This window comes from Pangasianodon hypophthalmus, chromosome 12 (assembly GCF_027358585.1).
Source record: "Pangasianodon hypophthalmus isolate fPanHyp1 chromosome 12, fPanHyp1.pri, whole genome shotgun sequence".
In the NCBI taxonomy this organism is placed as follows: Eukaryota; Metazoa; Chordata; class Actinopteri; order Siluriformes; family Pangasiidae; genus Pangasianodon; species Pangasianodon hypophthalmus.
In genome coordinates, this window is record NC_069721.1 from 18,079,831 (window position 1) to 18,100,857 (window position 21,027).

Genomic DNA, 21,027 nt, shown 5'->3' on the forward strand with positions numbered 1-21,027 from the left:
ACAATCATGGCAGATTACGTATCCCGTGGTCGTGGAAAAGATGCTACTGAAGGGGAAAATTGTTGGCCTGCATCAAGCAAAGAAAACAACTAAGGAGATTGCTGAAATCACTGGAACTGGGTTATGAAATGTCCAGTGCATTATTAAAGCCTGGAAGGATAGTGGTGAACCATCAACTTTACAGAAGAAATGTAGTTGGAAAAAAATCTTGAATGATCGTGATCGGAGATCTTTAAAACGCTTGGTGATGTCACATCGTAAAAAAATCGACAGGAGAACTCACGGCTATGTTTAATAGTGAAAGTAAGAGCATTTCCACATGCACAGTGTGATGAGAACTTACAGGATTGGGACTAAACAGCTGTGTGGCCACAAGAAAGCCATTTGTTAGTGAGGCTAATCAGAAAAAATGACTTCAATTTGCTAGGGAGCATAAAGACTGGACTGTGGAACAATGGAAAAAGGTCATGTGGTCTGATAAAATCAGATTTACCCTATTCCAAAGCAATGGGCGTGTCAGGGTAAGAAGGGAAATGCATGAAGTGATTCACCCGTCATGCATAGTGCCTACTGTACAAGCCTCTGGAGGCAGTTTTATGATCTGGGGTTGCATCAGTTGGTCAGGTCGAGGCTCAGCCTCATTGTGTGGCAATAAAATGAAGTCAGCTGAGCACCTGAATGTACTGAATGACCAGGTTATCCCGTCAATGGACTTTTTCTTTTGCTTAACTTGTGAAAGAGTCGTTCAGGGAGCATGAGGAATCATTTTCACACATGAATTGGCCACCACAGAGTCCTGACCTTAACCCCATTGAAAGTCTTTGGGATGTGCTGGAGAAGACTTTACGGAGTGGTTAGACTCTCCTGTCCTCAATGCAAGATCTCAGCCAAAAATTAATGCAACTCTGGATGGAAAGAAATGTTGTGAAGTTGCATAAGTTTGTTGAAACAATGCCAGGACGAAAGCGTGCCGTAATCAAAGCTAAATGCAGTACAAAATATTAGATTGTGCGACTTTTTTTTGGCCAGGCAGTGTATATATACAGTGTGTGTATATATTTATATATATATATATATATATATATATATATATATATATATATATATATATATATAGAGAGAGAGAGAGAGAGAGAGAGAGAGAGAGACCTTGTTCCATTGCTTTATTTCAAATAAAGCAACTTTCCTTACAATATTATTATGGTACTGTTATATATTATGGCATTAGTTTAATAAGGCAAGATCGCCTTTGCGTCTGTTAGCTCCATAATAGCGCTCAGAAAGGCTTTAATTTTGAAAAAGACACACTTCCTGCAACAGTCACAATTATACATTGATTTATCCCACCCGTATTCCTGCATCTTTAAGGGAGAACGTTGTCATACTGTCCCGCTTTTTGCATCACGATTGGTTGATTGAGCACACTCAAACTCCACTGTCCAATCAGCAACGGCATTTTTTTGTATTATGAAATATTAGCCAATCATAACGGAGAAGGCGGGGTTTGTCTGAATGCTGGTGGGAAAACAAATAAGGCGACGGAAGTGGTTGTGACACTATCGCCGTTTTCACACACAGTGCAGAGTTATGGAGTTGAGTTTCGCACAGACTGTAACATTTATAGCCGGTACTGTAAACGCTAATATTGTTATCTGAGTTCGGGTTTCGGGATCACAGACCCGAGTAAACATGTCGGAGAACATTGTAAGTATGTGTTTGTGCTGTTTTGATTAGCAGGTGGTAATGCTGGGAGAGGGAAAGTGAGAGAAATGTGCAGTTTATTCCGGGTGATGAGGCAGCAGAATTGTTAGCGTGATGCTAACTGATTAGCAAGCTAACGGTCAGAAGAGTCAGGGCCAGGCTAAGATCAGGGACAGGACCAGAGGAGCAGGAGGAGTGGAGAGGGATAAGTGAGAGGAAACACTTAGCTGGGTGGAAAAAAAGGCTGAGGTGGATGTGTTTATGAGTTCATTCTCAGGCTCAGTGCACTCGGCTGTGTGTGTGTGTGTGTGTGTGTGTGTGAGAGAGTGTGAGTGTGTGAGAGAAATTAGCAGCTCTTTAGATGCTGAACAATGAGACACTAAATTCCTGATAACTTACTGCTATCTCTCACGTTTAACATCTTAAATTTCAAAAATCCTCCTCTTAAGTAGCTGCTAAATCCGCTTGATGAGAATAGTGTCCCCCTTTAACCATTACTGCTCACTTTACATTTACTTCAAGCTGCAATACGCCTTTTTTTACATTTCTTACATTTCTTACTTGTAAAAATAATCTGAAAGATACATAGAACATAATAAAAATAATGCTTTAGGCCATGGCTTTAGCAGAAGTGTGTTAATTGGCTGAGAAAATGTTTGGAAAACTGAATTCCGGTCCGGAAAGCTTGTTTGTGTTTGGATGCGCCTCCTGTCAATCATTTTGTAGATAGTCTGCTCTAAGGAGCGTCAGATCCTGGGGGCGGAGCTTCGTGAACATGGGCGGGAATAAGGGAATGGGGTGGGATCAAGAAGTTAAAAAAAATCATTCAAATGTTAAACCCACCTACTTAACCATTAGAGACCTATTCTTAAAAAAAAAAAAAAAAAAGGCTAATCTTACCTATTGCATCTTTAATGAAGATGAGTTATGTGCAGACAGATATGCGTTATCTGTTTACACCAGTGTGCTATGCAGTATGTTAATTTCAGTCCTCACGTGACAAATCGTGATGCTAGCACTTGAATGTATCACCATTAACAAGACCCTGATTCATATTGATTCATACTGATTCATATTCCTATTGATACAATCAGCGGGTTAAACAGCAGTGTTTAAATGAGAGTTCTAAGTTTGACTTAACAATTCAAAACTGTACCTCTGAATAAAACCACAACCTGGAAAACAATTTCCTGCCATGATGGATTTACTAGTCTTAAAAAAATAAAAAAAAAACAGTAGAGAGTTACTCTTGCGATCTGTAACTATTAAAAACCTTTTTCAGCTGTTTGACGTGTAAACCCCAAAGTAGATTCGGTGTCATTATCAGCGCTCAGAGGATCATCCGATACCTGATACTGATCCAGAATCAGCATCCTCACAGCCAAGCCGATTCTGCTTCCAGTTATGTGTCAGCGATCGGCTTTTAAGACAACCTGAGTCCGTTTTTCTCTTCCATTATATAAAATCCAGTGCTCTTCTCTTCCACTGTGTGAAACAGGTCCGTGGACTGGATCAGGAAATGTTTCAAATCCCGTCTGATACCAGTTCAGCATTAACCTTGCTACAGATACACACAATCAGATCTGCAAGATAATACAGTTAATCCCAAACTCAGATTTATAGCTGCATCTAATTAAATTAAAACCACAGGAGTTAAGTTAATGTAAATTTATTGTAAAACTGAAAGCAGGATTGTATCTGATCCACTTTATTTTTAAACAAGGTGTAAAGGTTGATGCAGGTGGATCAATAGATACATTTTGATTCAGTCTAAGTTAAAGGTTAATTTCTTTCAGCACAAGTCATCCAGAGTAGGTTTGATTTACATTAACATATTAATACTTTTGCCTTCTCTGGAATTTCTAAAATTATTTTAATAACTACAAACGTGGCTCTTCATAAAATTTGCATTCTTAATTTTCCTGCTTGGTGTGTTTTAACAGATATTTAGCTAGCATACAAATTAGTTTTCTATCCAGCTTTCAGCTATGAACTGCAACATAAGATACAGGGTTTTTTTTGTAAGTATAATGACTGAATTAGCATGTTAGCACGGTTAGTTCAAAAGAAAGCGCTGAACATACAACACACAACTATTACACCTGTAGCTGGTAGATCAAGTTTTGCTGAGAGGTTGTGATAAGAACAGTTCGAGTGTTCTGTCCGAAATAAATGTGAAATAACCTGAAAGGCTGACTTCATTAATAACGTGCCATGTTTGTTTGCTCTTAGATCATTCGTGTCCAGTCTCCAGAGGGGATGAAAAAAATCACTTCAACCAAGCGGGAGACTGCTGCGGCTTTTCTGAAGAAGGTGTGAAGCACACTAGATCTTTGAAAACACACACATGCACAAACACACACAAGCAATAAAAACACAGAAGAGCTGATTTGGCAATACTTTATTTGTGTACTCCATTTGAATTTCAGTGCTCTTCTCTATGGAATCCTAAAATGACAACTCATTCATATGCTATAACGTGGATATAATGAGTCATAAACATAACTGAATAAAACAAATATTGATTATAGTGTTAGTTTTAACAGTGTTGACAGGACAGACTGAGCAAAAGCACGATAAATCTTTAATTAGTCAGACAAACAAGTGTTAATTAATGTGCATTGGATGCCGAAATGACTCATGGACATTTTACTTATCGTCTGCACATTCGTGGTTCGTTATCAACTACATGACTGACCAGATGGATTCTTCCAGAGTTAGCTCAGATATCACTAAAAGCAGCATTTTTCATAGAGCACTACAGGACTTCACTTCATGTCACACTATCCTTTATTTTATTATTATTTTTACTATCCTGCTCTTGCTCATCAGCCTTCTTTAAGTCTTACTGGACATACCTATGAATACAGCGCTCTTGACATTTCCAGCAGCTCAGACAGCTTAGCTTAGCTCCTGTCTCCTTACAGTAACCGTGTTCACTGCTGATTTATTGATGAGAGCTCGGTTTAAAATGGAGACGCACCGCCCGCTTCTCCGACACACGCCGCTTTCTGAGCTGTGCGTGGCCGAGTCACACAAACGCACACTATGTCTTAGCAAGGGACTTCATGGCACGCTGTTGTGTCCGCACGCTATCAGCAAATCTTGCTAACGAAGAGGATTTGCTCACCACCTCTATCATATTACAGAGCAGCTATTGTGAAACAAGAAGTGCACAGTTGTGAAAAATGCAGGACAGGAGCAGAAAAATCCCACTCAGTTCATCTCCTCAACAACATCTTGTTAAACGTCACTGTATATATCTGATGTAGAAGTTGTTTTGGGATAGATTAATAGTTGTTACAGCAAGCAGCTGTGATACACCAGCGAGAATAGTCAGACACACACCGTTGTATGCTGATTTCTCTCTGTGGCTTCCAGTTAAATGCAATTTGCATGGATGAAGATCAGCTATCACGTTAAGTACATCGCAGCACAGCACGAGCTCATTTGTAATGTCTTGTATTTGTATGAATAAACGCATTTCGGAAGAAGAAGCAGCTCCGCAGTGTCAAATTAAAGATTCATGCATTGCTGTGGAGAGCGAGCGAATCTGCAGAGCAGTAGAGAGATCATGTTCTGTTATTCCAATAAAGGTCAAGACAGGATTTTAAATGCGATGCGGGATTGGCTGCAGCGATGTCTCAGCTGAAGACATTCTCACACACCTGGTCTATTTTAAACTACTGATATTAGACTTTACATTATAGCGCTCACGTTTTGACTGATGGCCGTGGGCTCGATGCATTCCTAATGAAATCTGCCTGGGTTAAACGTGCTCTTTTTCCATTTATTGCTAAGTGCACTGAGCTCTGTCGTCGCTTCCGAACTCTGTTCTCTATTAGATATCGCCCACAATTGCATTACGATTGATCCTTTAATGTCCTTTTAAGAGTTCTGCTGGGCCATGTGGTGAATTCATGCCTAATCATGCATCTAACTTTGTTCACTGACAAATTCAACGTGAGATCATCCTGAAAATGTTGAGAATTTAATTCGTATTTCAGATTAAGTGGTCAGCTTCTGGTGTCTGACTTTTTGTTTTTTGACTCGCTGAGTTGTCACAGCTGTGAAACTGCAGCTTAGGGGCTATTTCGTAATATCTATTGTAATTCCTGTGGTGAGTTTGTGAGTGTGTGAGTTGTGCTGACTGAGCTGCAGAGTAGGGATTATTGCCAAGCTACTGCAGCTATTTTTCCTTTCCCTGTTCTTTTTCCTTGTTCTTTCTTTCTCGCTATTTCACTCAACCAGCACAGCCTTTACATCCTGCTTTCCACAGTTAAACCAGTGACGATTTGGCATTTCGCATTTGATAAACCAGACAGGGCGGTTTTGTTACTTTTATTAAAATTGTCTTGTTTTTGCACTACCTGTGCATTTTGTTTTCTATTTTAAAAGAACAAACAGGATGGACAGCATTTTCTCCTTCTGCTTTTCTCCCTAAAAGGTTGCTAAAGAGTTTGGTTTCAGCTCGAATGGGTTTTCTGTCTACCTGAACCGCAACAAGACAGGCGAGATTCTCTCTCAGAACAAGACCCTTAGTCTGCTTAAAATCAAGTAAGTCTACACGTACATTATGAACCATCAGTATTTTTTGCACAGTTAGACATGGCACTTTTAATATGCACAGGTTAAATTGTATAATCATCTCTATAATGCGCAGTCAGATTTTTCCTTGTACATAGGTTAATATATATTTTATTGTACACATAGTTGTTTTATAGCTTTTTCCCCCAAGATTGTATTTAATATTTATTTATAATCTGACGATTACATTAGGAAGATTACATTGTACCAAGGGAAATAGAAGTCAAAAAAAAATTCCACTGCAACACGATTGTAACCCCATTTTGCCTTTCTGTGCTTAAGACAACTTTAAGCTGTGCATTTTTAAAATATTTATTCTGCCCACTTGTCTCTCTTTAAATATTCATGCACTCTTTCTGTCTAGGCATGGAGACATGCTCTTTCTCTTCCCATCATCAGCTGGATCCTCCAGTGAGAACATGGACACAGCGCAGCCTCACTCTTCTCTGTCTTCTTCTTCCTCATCCTCCTTGTCCCGTTCACACTCGGCACCGCAGATCCAAGAGGATGAGATCGATCAGTATCTGGCCAAGCAGGACGGCAAGATATACAGAAACCGAGATCCCCAGCTGTGAGTCTGCCTTTTTCTTTTTCTTTTTTTCCCCCTCCCCCCTTCCCCCCTATCTAGGTTGCTTTTATGTTCTCAGTGTGTGTGTGCAGTACAGGTTTCACTCTGTGTTTTAAATTGTATGCGTGTGTGTATTTTTAGATGCCGGCATGGTCCCATGGGGAAATGTGTTCACTGTGTACCTTTAGAGGTAAGAACATGAATATGAGAGGTCCCCCCCGGCCCCAAATGCTTGTTGGGAAGTAATTCATACTCGAGTCACTGCATAAATAAGTTTAAAAAAAAAAAAAAAGAAATGATATTATCCTATAAATGACATAAAGGTGCAAATTTATTGTTCTGATATATAATTCTTTCTTTTTTTTTTTTATCTTTGACAGCCTTTTGATGAAGACTACCTGAATCATCTCGATCCACCTGTTAAACACATGTCGTTCCATGCCTACATCCGCAAACTGACAGGTGGAGCAGACAAGTGAGTTTTCCTTGAAGATTTTGACTTTATGGGGGAAAAAATATTAATAATTCAGGGCCTCTGGAACTTCTGATTTAAAGGTGCAATACTCCATTTTTTTACTCCAATTCCTTACTTGTACAATTAACCTGAAAGGTATGTAGAACATGATTTAAAAAAAAAAAACAATGGTTTAAGCCTTGGCCATAGCAAAAGTGTATTAAGTTGCTGAGAAAACCCGTTTAGTAAAACTGACTTCTGGTTTGGAATGCTTGTTTGTGTTTGGATACGCCTCCTGTCAATCATTTCATAGCCATAGATCATAAATCCTGGGGCAGAGATTTGTGAACATGGGTGGGTATCATTCAAATGTCAACCTAATCTTGAAAAGAAAAAAAAAAAAAGACTAATCTTACGTAATGCTCCTTTAATCTCCTTTCCTTCTCAGAGGCAAGTTTGCAGCATTGGAGAACATCAGCTGTAAAATCAAGTCAGGCTGTGAGGGCCATTTGCCCTGGCCTGAGGGCATCTGCACCAAATGCCAGCCCAGTGCTATCACCCTCAACAGACAGGTACTCTAAAGCATCATGGTCTTAAAGTCTGAGCAGCTCTGGAGCTTTGGAGCTTTTTTCTGGGCCAGAAAATGCAAACAGAACACTAAAATGAAGAAACTAGACTCATCCATTGCATGGCTGTATTGTGAATACCAGTACCAAAGATATCCTTAAAATAAAATATTTGTGGGCCTATATATTTATTGTATTTAAAATAATGGTTTTTGCAAATTCCTAATTACAGGTAGAGTGGGTCATTTAGTATTTTGTATATGAAAACATGTTAACTGTTGCTTTATTGGTAGTTAGGGTAGTATTTTATGTGAAATGCTGTTTTAAGATTACCTTTGTTGAAAGAAATGTTCGAACTCATTGGACAGTCTTGGGGTAATCTCTGTCCTGATGTTTGATATTGGCTGGGATGCTATTAGTTTTAATTCCTGTTGTCAGTCCAACCTTTGGCTACATGAACTTGCTCTTCGTACAGCAGCAACTTGATCTAACCATGGCTTAGAGAGTGAAAGGGAGCCTATTGAAGTGTTGTGTATCTTGTCTATCCTATAATGTTTAACGTATAAGTGTGAAGCTATGGGAGAGCGTTGAACAAAAACGGGTTTCCATTACAGAAATACAGACACGTGGATAACATCATGTTTGAGAACCACACCATCGCAGACCGTTTCTTGGACTTCTGGAGGAAAACAGGAAGTCAGCGGATGGGCTATCTGTATGGCCGCTACACAGAGCATAAAGACATTCCACTGGGAATCCGTGCTGAAGTGGCCGCCATTTACGAACCACCACAGGTGACGCTTCAATGCGAAAGTTTTAAAGAAGGGGATTAAAGCTATTAGTGGGGTACAATGATGCAAGCAAATATTGCCTCTGTCTGTCATGTGCTATCATAGCTGTTGTATCTGGTGTGGTAATTATTTGTTTACTTCTAGTGAGGCATGCAGCATTCAAGAACTTGTTCAAGGTGCTGGCATGACAGTGATACATTTGCATTACAAAGGGTGTGAACGAATGAAAATAATGATAAAAGGAAACAGTACTGTTACTAGTAAGATGAAGAAGAAACATAGCAAAATAGCACAAATTAAAACTTGTTTGGCCAAAAGTATGTGGACACTTGACCATCACACCCATATGTGGTTCTTCCCCAAACTGTTGTCACAAAGTTGGAAGCACACAATTGTATAGAATGTCTTTGTATGCTGTAGCATTACAGTTTCCCTTCACTGGAACTAAGAGGCCCAAACCTGTTCCAGAATGACAATACCCCTGTGCACAAAGTGAGGTCCATGAAGACACGGTGTGTTAAGGTTGGAGTGGAAGAACTTGCATGGCCTGCACAGAGTCCTGACCTCAACCCCACTGAACACCTGTGGGATGAACTGGAATGCTGACTGCAGCCCAGACTTCCTCACATGACATCAGTGCCTGACCTCACTGATGCTCTTGTGGCTGGATGAGTACAAATCCCCACAGCCACGCTCCAGAATGTAGTGAAAGCCTTCCCAGATGAGTGGAGGTTATTGTAACAGCAAATAGGGGACAAACTCTGGAATGGGACGTTCAAAAAGCACATATGAGTGTGATGGTCAGGTGTCCACATACTTTTGGATATTGTATAACTGCAATCGTAACTGCCCATGTTTCAATAAATTAACAAATTTGGCAAATTTTGACCTTTATTTATGGTTGGATACGTACTTCTTGTATGTTTGGTTTCAGATTGGCTCTCAGAACAGTCTGGAGCTCATTGATGACCCCAGAGCTGCAGCAGTGGAGGAGATCGCTGCTAAACTGGGTCTCTGCAAGGTAACTCCTGTGCCCCCTCTTTAATGCCAGCAAAGATTTTAACACATTTCTGTTCGCGTTCTTGCCTAGTTACCTTGTTTTTAGTTTAAGTACTGGCACAACATTTCTGTAGTCCACTGCGTGCCTGATCTGTGTGACTGTAGGTTTAGCTTGTGTTCACTTGCTCCTTTCCCAGTGTTTGAGATTAGGCATATTAATTTGTTTCTCTGGTCTTGGTAAATTAGGGGAAAAAAGTATATTAATACAACAGTGATCTAGATGATAATTATTTTCTTGTGCTCCTAGGTGGGGTGGATCTTCACAGACCTGCTGTCGGAGGATACAAGAATAGGCACAGTGCGTTACACTAGAAACAAGGTAAGACAAATTGCTTGTCTAAAAAAAGCGAGCTTTACCTTTAACCCATTCCAGTAGGTAAGTCTTCAGTGCATTCGTAAGTAAATTCATAAAGTGTGTAATGTGTTTGCTGCGCAGGACTCATACTTTTTGAGCTCAGAGGAGTGCATCACGGCCGGACACTTCCAGAACCAGAACGCCAATTCATGCCGGCTCTCTCCTGATGGCCACTTTGGATCAAAATTTGTCACAGTGGTAGCAACAGGTGTGTGATTTCTCACATTTTTCCATTACATGTTCTAATGTTAGTGAAGACCTGTAATGTGTTAGTCATTGTGTGCGTGAAGAGGGAAGTGTGTATTTATCACCAAGTTGTATCTCTTCATGCTCTGATTTTATGCAAAATTCTGCAGCTACACAATGGCAATGTCTACATGCAAAGGTTTTTGTTAATCCAAATGAATCATTTTTTGATTGCAGATTCTAAATAACATGGAAATTTTAGTCACATTTAATACACTCCAAATTTGTATGTATGTGAAACGAGGGATTTTAGTGCAATCAATAGCTAAAATTAACTCAGCACGTCAACACTCAGAATTGAAAGTTTAAATGGTGATTATTCTTTTATTAATCTGATTATTAAACAGTGGCTACGTTTACATGCACATTATTATCAGAATTGTATATTAGGAATTTGGCAATATTCTAATTAGTATTGAGTCATATAAACGCCGCAATCCGATTGCCCGATTCAGATTAAGACAATATTGGAATATGCCTGTTTTTAATCAGAAATTTGTTGCATGTAAACACCTTATTCAGAAAATCCATTGAAAGGAGATATATGCGCATGCTCAGTCCGCAAGGAATTGTGGGTGCTAACAGATGCTTAGCTGTAGGCTAGGTATTTAGGAATGGCAACTCAGGCATACTTACAACAACCATGTATACAGGAATATTCCAATGCCAGTACGCATATAAACATCATATTCGGAATACGGCTGCAACCCGAATATAGACCTTAAACGGAATTTGATGTGCATGTAAACGCAGTTATTGTCCATCTTTTTTTTTTTCATTTCATGTCTATTCTGTTGTGTATTTGAAAGATTTTTATTACAGCTGAGCTATCAGCGAGATTATTAACAAATTATTAGCCTACATGCAATCATGTCTAATGATTAACCTTAAATGCTAATAGCTTGCAGAGCTCTGATGCTTTTTTGTGTCACTCTGCTGTTGTGAAAAGAGTTAGATGAGTCATGGACGTAGTGTTTTAATGCCAGTACTCTGTCTTGTAACTGAACTGAATTGTCTTGTGTATGCCGAGGTCTAAAACTTATCTGTGTGTGTGCGGGTGTGTGTGCAGGTGGTCCTGATAACCAGGTACATTTTGAGGGATACCAAGTGTCTAACCAGTGCATGGCCTTGGTGAGGGACGAGTGCCTGCTGCCCTGCAGAGACGCTCCTGAACTCGGCTATGCTAAAGAGTCTAGCAGTGAGCAGTACGTCCCTGACGTCTTCTATAAGGTAAATGCGTGCACACTCACACTTGCATTTACAAAACATGCATGTAAAGAATACACAGAGAGCCTTTTCTGTTATCCAGTGTCAGTTTACATTTTATTCCTTTTCCTAATCTATCATTTTGTATCAAAGTATATTCTTTTCAGTGGCACCAAGGCTTATGCTTAAGACGTTAAAATTCTCTCCACACAGTACCTTTGCCAATACTTGTGCAATGGCAGAACATTGAATAAAGGGAAAAGTGTTATACAAGTCTGGTTTAAATTCCAGGGTGGTAGTGCTGCTGCTCTGCAACGTCTGATGTAATTGAATTCAGAAGGAAACTTGTTAGAGCCTGACTTGCTTTGACTTGTAAATGATTGCTTTTATTATTAAATTGTAATAGGGCATGGCACAGGTGAGATATAGTGTATCATAAAAGTGTTTTGAATGGAGCCCCTGAGCACTTTGAATACTGTGCTGCACATTTGGTTTGAACAACAAGCCTGGCTGATAGATCTGACCATTCTGAACTTGGTGTGAACCTGAAACTGTCAAAGCAGGATAACAAATGAGTTGGACAAAGGTTTAATTTTTTCTGCATCTTGTGAAATATTCCTTCAGTATGTTCCAGTTAACAGTCAATTGCCTTTAACCTCTCAGAATCAAATGTTTTCCTCTAATTTCCTGATCTTCAGTTTCTTTGTGCCCACATTTTTGTATTTCTCTTACTCTATTTATCTTCCTCTTAATCTAGGATAAAGACAAATTTGGCAACGACATCACATACTTGGCCCGGCCTCTACCAGTGGAGTACCTAATTATTGATGTAAGTAGCATTTCCTTTTTTGAATCTGCCCCGATGTTTAAAGTAGTTCAGGATCTGACATGTTTTGTTTAATTGTGTGATCACTGTCATGATAGTCATGACTCAATACGACTCAGTATAACTGGTGACCCCCCCGTCATAGTCAAGTTCACCAAGCTTCACTGTGGAATTTATTTTACACTTGAAGGGGTTTGAGTTTGAGAACCTCGGCTATCCACAACCAATTTTGTTATGTGTTCAAAAGTCTGAAGTGCTACATGTGGATAAGCTGAAGTTGTTGATTTCCTATCTCAGTGTGTGTACAGTAACAACTTTTTGAAACCTTTTTTAATATAAAAATATAGATATAGTGGGGAGTCATATATTCTAGGCATATATTCTTCAGTATCTGCTGTATATATATTTTCTAGGTTTGCTTGAAATTATTTTTAAAAAATATATTCTGTTTTTGAACAGATCCCCACCACTTTCCCTAAGGACCCTGTGTTCACCTTTTCCTCCACGCTCCGCTTCCCCATCGAGAACAGAGATGCACTGGGAGAAACACAGGTAGCCGCCTACACACCTTAGACACTTCATCATCCTAACTGAAAACAAGCATATATTTCCGCATTTTGTGTCAGGTATAAACTGAATGTTTCTGCCGGTTTATAATATACACTCTTTGGCCTGAAGTATGTGGACACCTGACCATCACACCCATTTTGTGGGCCTTCTCCTAAACTGTTGCCACAAAGATGGAAGGACAAAATTGTATAGGATGATGTATGTATGTATCTGTATGATGTAGCTTTGCAATTTCCCTTCACTGGACCTAAGAGGCCCAAACATATTCCTGTATGACAGTGCCCCCGTGCACAATGCAAGGTCCATGAAGGTGTGGTTTGCTAAGGTTGGAGTGAAAGAGCTCTACTGGCCTGCACAGAGCCCTGACATCAACCCCACTGAACACCTTTGGGATGGAACATGAACCTCCTCACCTGATATCAGTGCCTGATCTCACTGATGCACAAATCCCCACAGCCACATTCCAAAATCTTGGGGAAAGCATTCCCAGAAGAGTAGAGGTTATTATAACTGTAATGTTGGGACTAAATCTGGAATGGGATGTTCAGTAATGTCCACACACCTTTAGGCATATAGTGTATCTCTGTATGGAGGTTACCGTTAATCAAGCTGTCACTATGTACACTATGTTCTTTTTATAGATATTTTTAACATCTTTAATTAAATATAATCTTTAATACGGTACATTTTCATTTACTAAACTCAGGGTTTACACTAATCATGTTAATGTTCTGTGTGTTTGTGATTATCAGGACTTCCACAGTTTAGCTACATATCTCTCCCAGAGCTCCTCCTCGTCCTTTTTGGACATCGTCTCTGACTTCCACCTGCTCATCTTTCTCGTCACTAATGAGGTCATGCCTTTGCGAGTAAGTATTGCAGATTAACTACACACACACTCTTATATCTTCCTATGATCGGTATGTTAGGTTGTTAAATGTTTTTCTCTTGCGTTAGTTACACTAGCTAATTAACATTAACCTGGTTTGATTGCATTGTGATATTATTAGTAATGTGATTATGAGTGAAACATACAGTATGCATATTCATCCCAAGAATTAGCCACTTGGTAAATACTTTGTTCAGCAGATGGCACCACACACAGGCCAGTGTTTGGACATTGCATTTCTTTCTCTGTTTTTTTATGGTGTTGAAACTACACATTAATAAATAGTTGTGCTGGCGTTTTCGGGTGTCTGGCTTCCTTTATGGACCAAAGCTCCACTGGATATCTATAAGGAAACTGTGCTTTATATTATATTTCTTTTCTATTTACAGGACAGTATTGGGTTGTTACTGGATGCTGTGAAAACCTCAAATGAAGAGCTGGCACAAACCTGGAAGAAATCTGAGCAGTGGGCTACAATCGAGCAACTCTGTAGTAAGTGAATCTCCAACTCAATTTTGACATTTGGGGAGTTTTTAATCATTTGGGTCACATGCTTGCTAATTTATTTATTAATGCATAAACCAAACGGAACTAAAAATAACATATGTTTCGGAAGTGCTGATTTTCTTCATATTTGTGTATATGTTGAATGCCAGTCACCTGTAAATTACCAAGCTTGTGCTGATTTGCAAGTAGTGATGCCCACAAAACTTCATAAAAGTTCAAGTGCACAGACAGCTGTGAGCACCAAACGATCGCTCAGGGTAAAGCCTGAAAAAACAGAAGTGGAAATTATTTTGACTCACTTCTATACCAATAAAGATATTTAATAATATATAATAAAAAGCGAGCACAGTCTTCCATCAGCTGAAGCATTTGTTTACGGCTTATGGCTATCCACAGACAGACCGGCCTGTCTCTCAGTTTATACTGAGGTATTTCTTTTGTCATAATTGAATGAATAGTTTTATTTGTTTTAATTTATGGGTTTGTCTTGGCTCGCTTTCTGTATTGTTTTTTAATATTCTTTATTTATGCCAGTAATATAAAACAACTGATTTTCACAAAATGTTAACGATGGTACTCTTAGTTCCTTAGTTCACTAGGAGCTACACTGCCTGGCCAAAAAAAGGTTTGGATTTAAATAAGCAAATACTTAAGAGCCTATGATTGGATCATTACTGCAGTGATTAATATGTTTCAGCTGGCAACAATTCTTTTAACCTTAACTGATGCAGTGTGTAGCTTTTCATTTCTTAAACAACCATGGCAGATTACGTATCCCATGGTCGTGGAAAAGATGTTACTGAAGGGGAAAATTGTTGGCCTGCATCAAGCAAAGAAAACAACTAAGGAGATTGCCGAAATCACTGGAACTGGGTTATGAAATGTCCAGTGCATTATTAAAGCCTGGAAGGATAGTGGTGAACCGTCAACTTTACAGCAGAAATGTAGTCAGAAAAAAATCTTGAATGATCGTGATCGGTGATCTTTAAAACGCTTGGTGATGTCACATCGTAAAAAAATCGACAGGAGAACTCACGGCTATGTTTAATAGTGAAAGTAAGAGCATTTCCACACGCACAGTGTGATGAGAACTTACAGGATTGGGACTAAACAGCTGTGTGGCCACAAGAAAGCCATTTGTTAGTGAGGCTAATCGGAAAAAATGACTTCAATTTGCTAGGGAGCATAAAGACTGGACTGTGGAACAATGGAAAAAGGTCATGTGGTCTGATAAAATCAGATTTACCCTATTCCAAAGCAATGGGTGTGTCAGGGTAAGAAGAGAAATGCATGAAGTAATTCACCCGTCATGCATAGTGCCTACTGTACAAACCTCTGGAGGCAGTGTTATGATCTGTGGTTGCATCAGTTGGTCAGGTCGAGGCTCAGCCTCATTGTGTGGCAATAAAATGAAGTCAGCTGAGCAGCTGATTATACTGAATGACCAGGTTATCCCATCAATGGACTTTTTCTTTTGCTTAACTTGTGAAAGAGTCGTTCAGGGAGCATGAGGAATCATTTTCACACATGAATTGGCCACCACAGAGTCCTGACCTTAACCCCATTGAAAGTCTTTGGGATGTGCTGGAGAAGACTTTACGGAGTGGTTAGACTCTCCTGTCCTCAATGCAAGATCTCAGCCAAAAATTAATGCAACTCTGGATGGAAAGAAATGTTGTGAATTTGCATAAGGTTGTTGAAACAATGCCAGGACGAATGGGTGCCGTAATCAAAGCTAAATGCAGTGCAACAAATTATTAGATTGTGCGACTTTTTTGCAGTGTAGTATGAGGATGTGTTTATGATAGAGGCTCCAAAGCTCTCCTATAAGTTGCTCTGGATAAAGGCATCTGCTAAATGCTGTAAACATAAGAAAATAAACAACTTAAACTTGACAGTATATTCTGTATATAAAAGTGCAGCAATCCATGCAAATTATGTGATTTGATCAAGCCAGGGGTTTACATTAGTCTTCTTATGAGTAAATTTACACAGGCATAGGATAAAAATATTTTTCCAAATTTACAAGATTTTCATGAATACCAAATTTCTCATGTAAACGCTCATACTAATGGTTTACGAATAATTCCGCTTATATCCAGCTTAATAAATGAGAACCGTTTATCAAGTTGGATACATTAGATTATTAGCACAGTACAATGTTTTTTAACAGAAGAAAAAATTCAGCAATCTCATACATAAATAATAACAGACATAATTTGCTGTTAGCTCCTAAAAACAAAAGAGCAATAGCTTCTTTTCTCACTCACCATTTTCCAGCAACATTCAATGTCATATTAATGAGAAATCTAGCAAAGAAATAGTGGAGACAGCAAACACTGGAGTCAAAAGTCCAGAATGCAGTGCAGCTATACGACATAGTTGTGAGTTACTGTAGAGTCTCAGCTTGACTAGTTAGTGATCTTTGAGATATCAATCATGAAGACTTTGATTGAGCTTTGGAACCTGATCTGTTTGAACAGAGTATACAGATAAAGAGGAGGTGAGAGAGCTGGACCTTCGGTAGAGATGAAACAAAGGCTAATTTCCACTGGTGCATTTGTCAGCTCGTAGATGAATGGCATTGTGGGTTACGTAGGAAACCATTAACCTGGAAAGAGAGACCAACATTTTGATAAAAGAAGTTTAGACTAGAAAAGTCACCTAAGAAGTTCATTAGAAATGTTACTCGTTAATTATAATTTTTGATATGCAATTCATTAAGCAGGGATTTTATCTTCTATCTTTTAAGATAGTAAGTGTTTATGTTTGTTTCATGTTCTCATTATTTTGCATTCTTTCCTTTCTGCCACAGGCACAGTGGGAGGGCAGCAGGGAGGCTCTCTTGACTACGCCATGGGTGGCCCGTCTATCCCAGCATCCTCCTCTGCCATGTGGTCCTGCCTCCACTGCACCTTCATGAACCAGCCGGGAACGGAGCACTGCGAGATGTGCAGCCTGCCCCGTAGTTAAAAAATAAAACACCACCGCCCTGGCAGACAGCAGCAGGAGTGGGCTTCAACCTGTTCTCAAAGCCCCTCCCCTCTTACACACTCGCTCCACCCCCATCAGAACTCCGCCCACTTCATCACTGCCTGTCCTGGGTTGCTATGCGAATACCAGTGGTGTGCTAGGCTACATGTCCAAAGCTAACAATGATTGTGTTCCTGTAGCCTCTTTGCAGTGGCCACAAGGCATGCTGGGATTGATTTAGGTAAAGCACTTGGCCAAGGTTTCTTTCTCTCTGCGGTCAAAAATGAGTTGACTGCGTTGTTGCGTTCTGGACGTTGATGAAACTTGCTGAATTTGTTTTTGGAATTAAATTTATGCCCCCATCCTTAATTCTCACAGCCTGGAGATGTGTTGTGTAAATAATATGCAGATTGATACTGATACTGTTATTTAATTTCAGTGAGGCTTCTTTCTTTTTTTTTTGAACCATAGTTATATGTATATTGATTGAATTTAATACAATCCTGTTTTCCAAAAAAAAAAAAAAAAAAAGCCCTATTGAGGTGAATAAGCACTTGGTGGATTTTCACGAAACAAAATGCACACTGCAACACACATGAAACAACTGTCCAGATCATTGGACCCTTCAACTCACCGTAACAGCTTGTTCTTGAGTTTTAATTGAGACTCCCTATTAAAGGTTGCACAAGCCTTTTTCTCAGTCATTACATGCTCTTTTTCTTTGATTTTGTGTGGTTTAATTAGCTACCTTTGAGGGTTGTAGTCACTTGTGTCTGACTTCTTTATGGTGTACATTAAGTTACAGTTTGAACTTTTCAGCACACCATAAAGCAGTGCACAGCAACTGGGACTGCCCTGTTTTTGAATGTGGTGTTCTCAGAATTTCTTCACTTACTGCCTGCCATCCTTTCATTACCTTTTTCTGTCTCACTTGTTGACACCAGTGGAAGTGTGGAGAAAGTTAAGTGCTCATGAAGCCTGTTTCACTGTAATCTTCTAAGTCTTCCAGCAGGAAATGCTGCACACTCTTGAGTTTTCTTAGCTCCCTCTGAAGAAGAGGGATAAAGAACAGAGAGAAGTAGCAAAAGAAAGGTTAAGGGTAGGGCTAAATAGGTCATTAACTGAAATACCTTTTCATTTGTTTTCCTGCTGTTCCTTCCTACATGAAGTTGAAGGCAGTTCTAGTGTTTGTGCCCAACACCAAAAAGAAAGTCTCCTTGCACCTTCTTCTGAGACATCTAGTGCTGGGTTTATAGGCGTGTAACCGAACAGATACCGAACAGATACGAACTGAACAGATCATGTGTTCTAAAGTGATACAAAAGTAGATATGATACCAGTAACACTATTCCACTATTCACTATACTAATGACACTATATCTGTCTATCTGTCTGTCTATCTATCTATCTATCTATATATATATATATATATACATACACACACACACACACACACACATACAGTTAGGTCCAGAAGTATTTGGACAGTGACAGTTTTTGTGATTTTGCCTTTATACACCACAACAATGGATTTGTAATAAAACAATCAAGATATGATCGAAGTGTAGGTTTTGGTGTAGAGCATTTGGTTGGGATTAGAGATGTACAATAAGGGACTAGGGAAGCAAAAAAAATATATTTCGAGCATGAGCTTTTTACTTTCATGCAGGCACAGAAAGATCAAATTCATTAATGTGAGTTGCTGTGCAATGCATTTACTGCATTGATTCAGTCAACCCAAGTAACTTCCTATAGTGAATAGAGAAATTCCCCTTGTAATGAGTGTAAAGACTGACCTTAGCGGTGCACTGGTCTTCTCACTACTGTCCGGCTGCACCTTCTCAAAACAGGACAAAAACATGCAGAAATATATTTTGTGACTATTATACTATTACATAGAAACTATTACATAGAAAAGATTCGTTTCTTTTCACATTCATTTCAGTTATTGGCTTCTTTAAATGTGTCTCATTTAGATGTTTCATTTTGGAAAGAGAAATCTTTTGTGAAAAATAAGCATTATTACAGTCGTAATATTCCTATATGGTTTATTTTATTTTTGGAAGATCAAAAAAAAAAAAAAATCTCAGAAAAAACAAAATGATGCAGAACAGCAATTAAATGAAGCAACATACAAAATGAGTATCTTATTAAATGCCTATGTCTTTGGATTTAAGGATTTATTAACTGGCAAACTCTTAGATCCTCATTGTTTATTAAAGGCACATGGAGAGTAGTGAACAGTGTTAGTATTAACTTTAAAACACATACAGTATATAAAGTAACCTCAGACAACAACAGCATGATGTACGCTTTACATCTCAACAAGGTTTGCTAACTGTGAAGACGTCTATTCAACATAGTTTTGTCGATCATCCTCTTTTCTATAAAAGCTATAATGTATGATTTCAATCCATCATTGTTGTAAGGCAGCAATCCATCACCAAGCATGTGAGATGTACATACATGGTTACATATTTACTTGTATTTACAAATGTATTGCTTTAGACGGTTTTACCTGCTGAGATGAGCCTGTATGGTTAAGCTATCATGCATGCAGACCAGGTTTTTCCATTGGTTCCATCGGTTCCTCCAGACCCCAGATGTGTTGCAGATGATGTCCAGGAATGCTGCTTTGGAGGTAAGATGTCAAGATCAAACACAGCCTGCAGCTCAGAGACATCATCTATAGCCTATCATCTATAGCCTTGTTTTCTTTTGATGTTGGACTGCATGCGTTTATTTTGGAGAATGGGTTTACGGTTTTACTATTGAGCTCCGTTTTTTTTTTTTTTGTTGTTTTTGCTTATATGACTAAATTGTCTATGATATTGAGCAATAGTCAACACAATGACAATCATAGACCCTGCTTTAACTTTGCTCAGTCAGTGAGTGGGAGGGGGGCTGGATCGGTATAACACGCACTACTCCATGTTTACGCAGTTTACTGAGTTTACAGAATGTGGTATGTGAGAACGACATTGAATTGAGTGCAAAATTTGGATTTATGTGTCTAGCCTTTAGGATTCGCAGAAACACGACTCCACCCCTCTCTTCATGAAGACCCCAATGAAGGGGTGGGATTACAGTCTTGACAGACAGATATAAATGGCAGAAGGATTGTGCTTAGGAGTCATTTGAGACATTTCATCACTTCCTAGTAGTTTGAATTTTAACCATAGGTTTTTGATGAACTTACTTGGAGGTAAGCAATTATTTATGATTAAACAATATGTACAACTTTTGCGCTGTTTGAGATTTATGAATATGTATAGTAATAGTTTGCATTTTAATTAGGTGTTTTTGGAAGTGTCTATTATGTTGTGATTTTATAACTCGGATGTAATGTTGTAATTATTTATTATTTTTGAATTTCACTGTTTTAATAACTTACAAACCTAAAAAATGGTTACAGTTATTTCATCATCATATTTATATTATAGGGTTAGTGAGAGTCTTGTGCTTGACCTGCTTAATTTAGGTTTGTGTCTGTGTGTGTGTGTGCGTGTGTGTGTGCGTGCCCGCCTACGTGTCTAGAAAATGCAGATTTTGCCGTTCTTGTTTTTTATGCTCTCTCTGGGAGCTGCACAGAAAAACACTGAGTGGGACTACAGAGCTGAAGGTAAAACTATTTTAAAAAATGATTTCAAGAATCAGGAGACATATCTGGTTCAATATTTTTATCCCTAGGCTAAGAGAGATGCCTTGCTTAATTTTTCACCCCTTATA

The 21,027-nt window shown here is 38.9% G+C and overlaps 1 protein-coding gene across 1 annotated transcript; it reads left to right on the plus strand.

The window, feature by feature from the left end:
• The first annotated feature begins 1,546 nt into the window (after positions 1-1,546).
• Positions 1,547-18,002, plus strand: nploc4 (NPL4 homolog, ubiquitin recognition factor). Its single transcript, XM_053238675.1, has 17 exons — positions 1,547-1,704; positions 3,934-4,014; positions 6,149-6,258; positions 6,653-6,859; positions 6,998-7,046; positions 7,237-7,331; positions 7,759-7,882; positions 8,491-8,670; positions 9,602-9,688; positions 9,974-10,045; positions 10,163-10,289; positions 11,397-11,557; positions 12,291-12,362; positions 12,819-12,911; positions 13,682-13,798; positions 14,208-14,310; positions 17,141-18,002. The coding sequence occupies exons 1-17, from the start codon at positions 1,690-1,692 to the stop codon at positions 17,296-17,298; spliced, it is 1,851 nt and encodes a 616-aa protein (XP_053094650.1). The 5' UTR covers positions 1,547-1,689; the 3' UTR covers positions 17,299-18,002.
• The last annotated feature ends 3,025 nt before the right edge of the window (positions 18,003-21,027 follow it).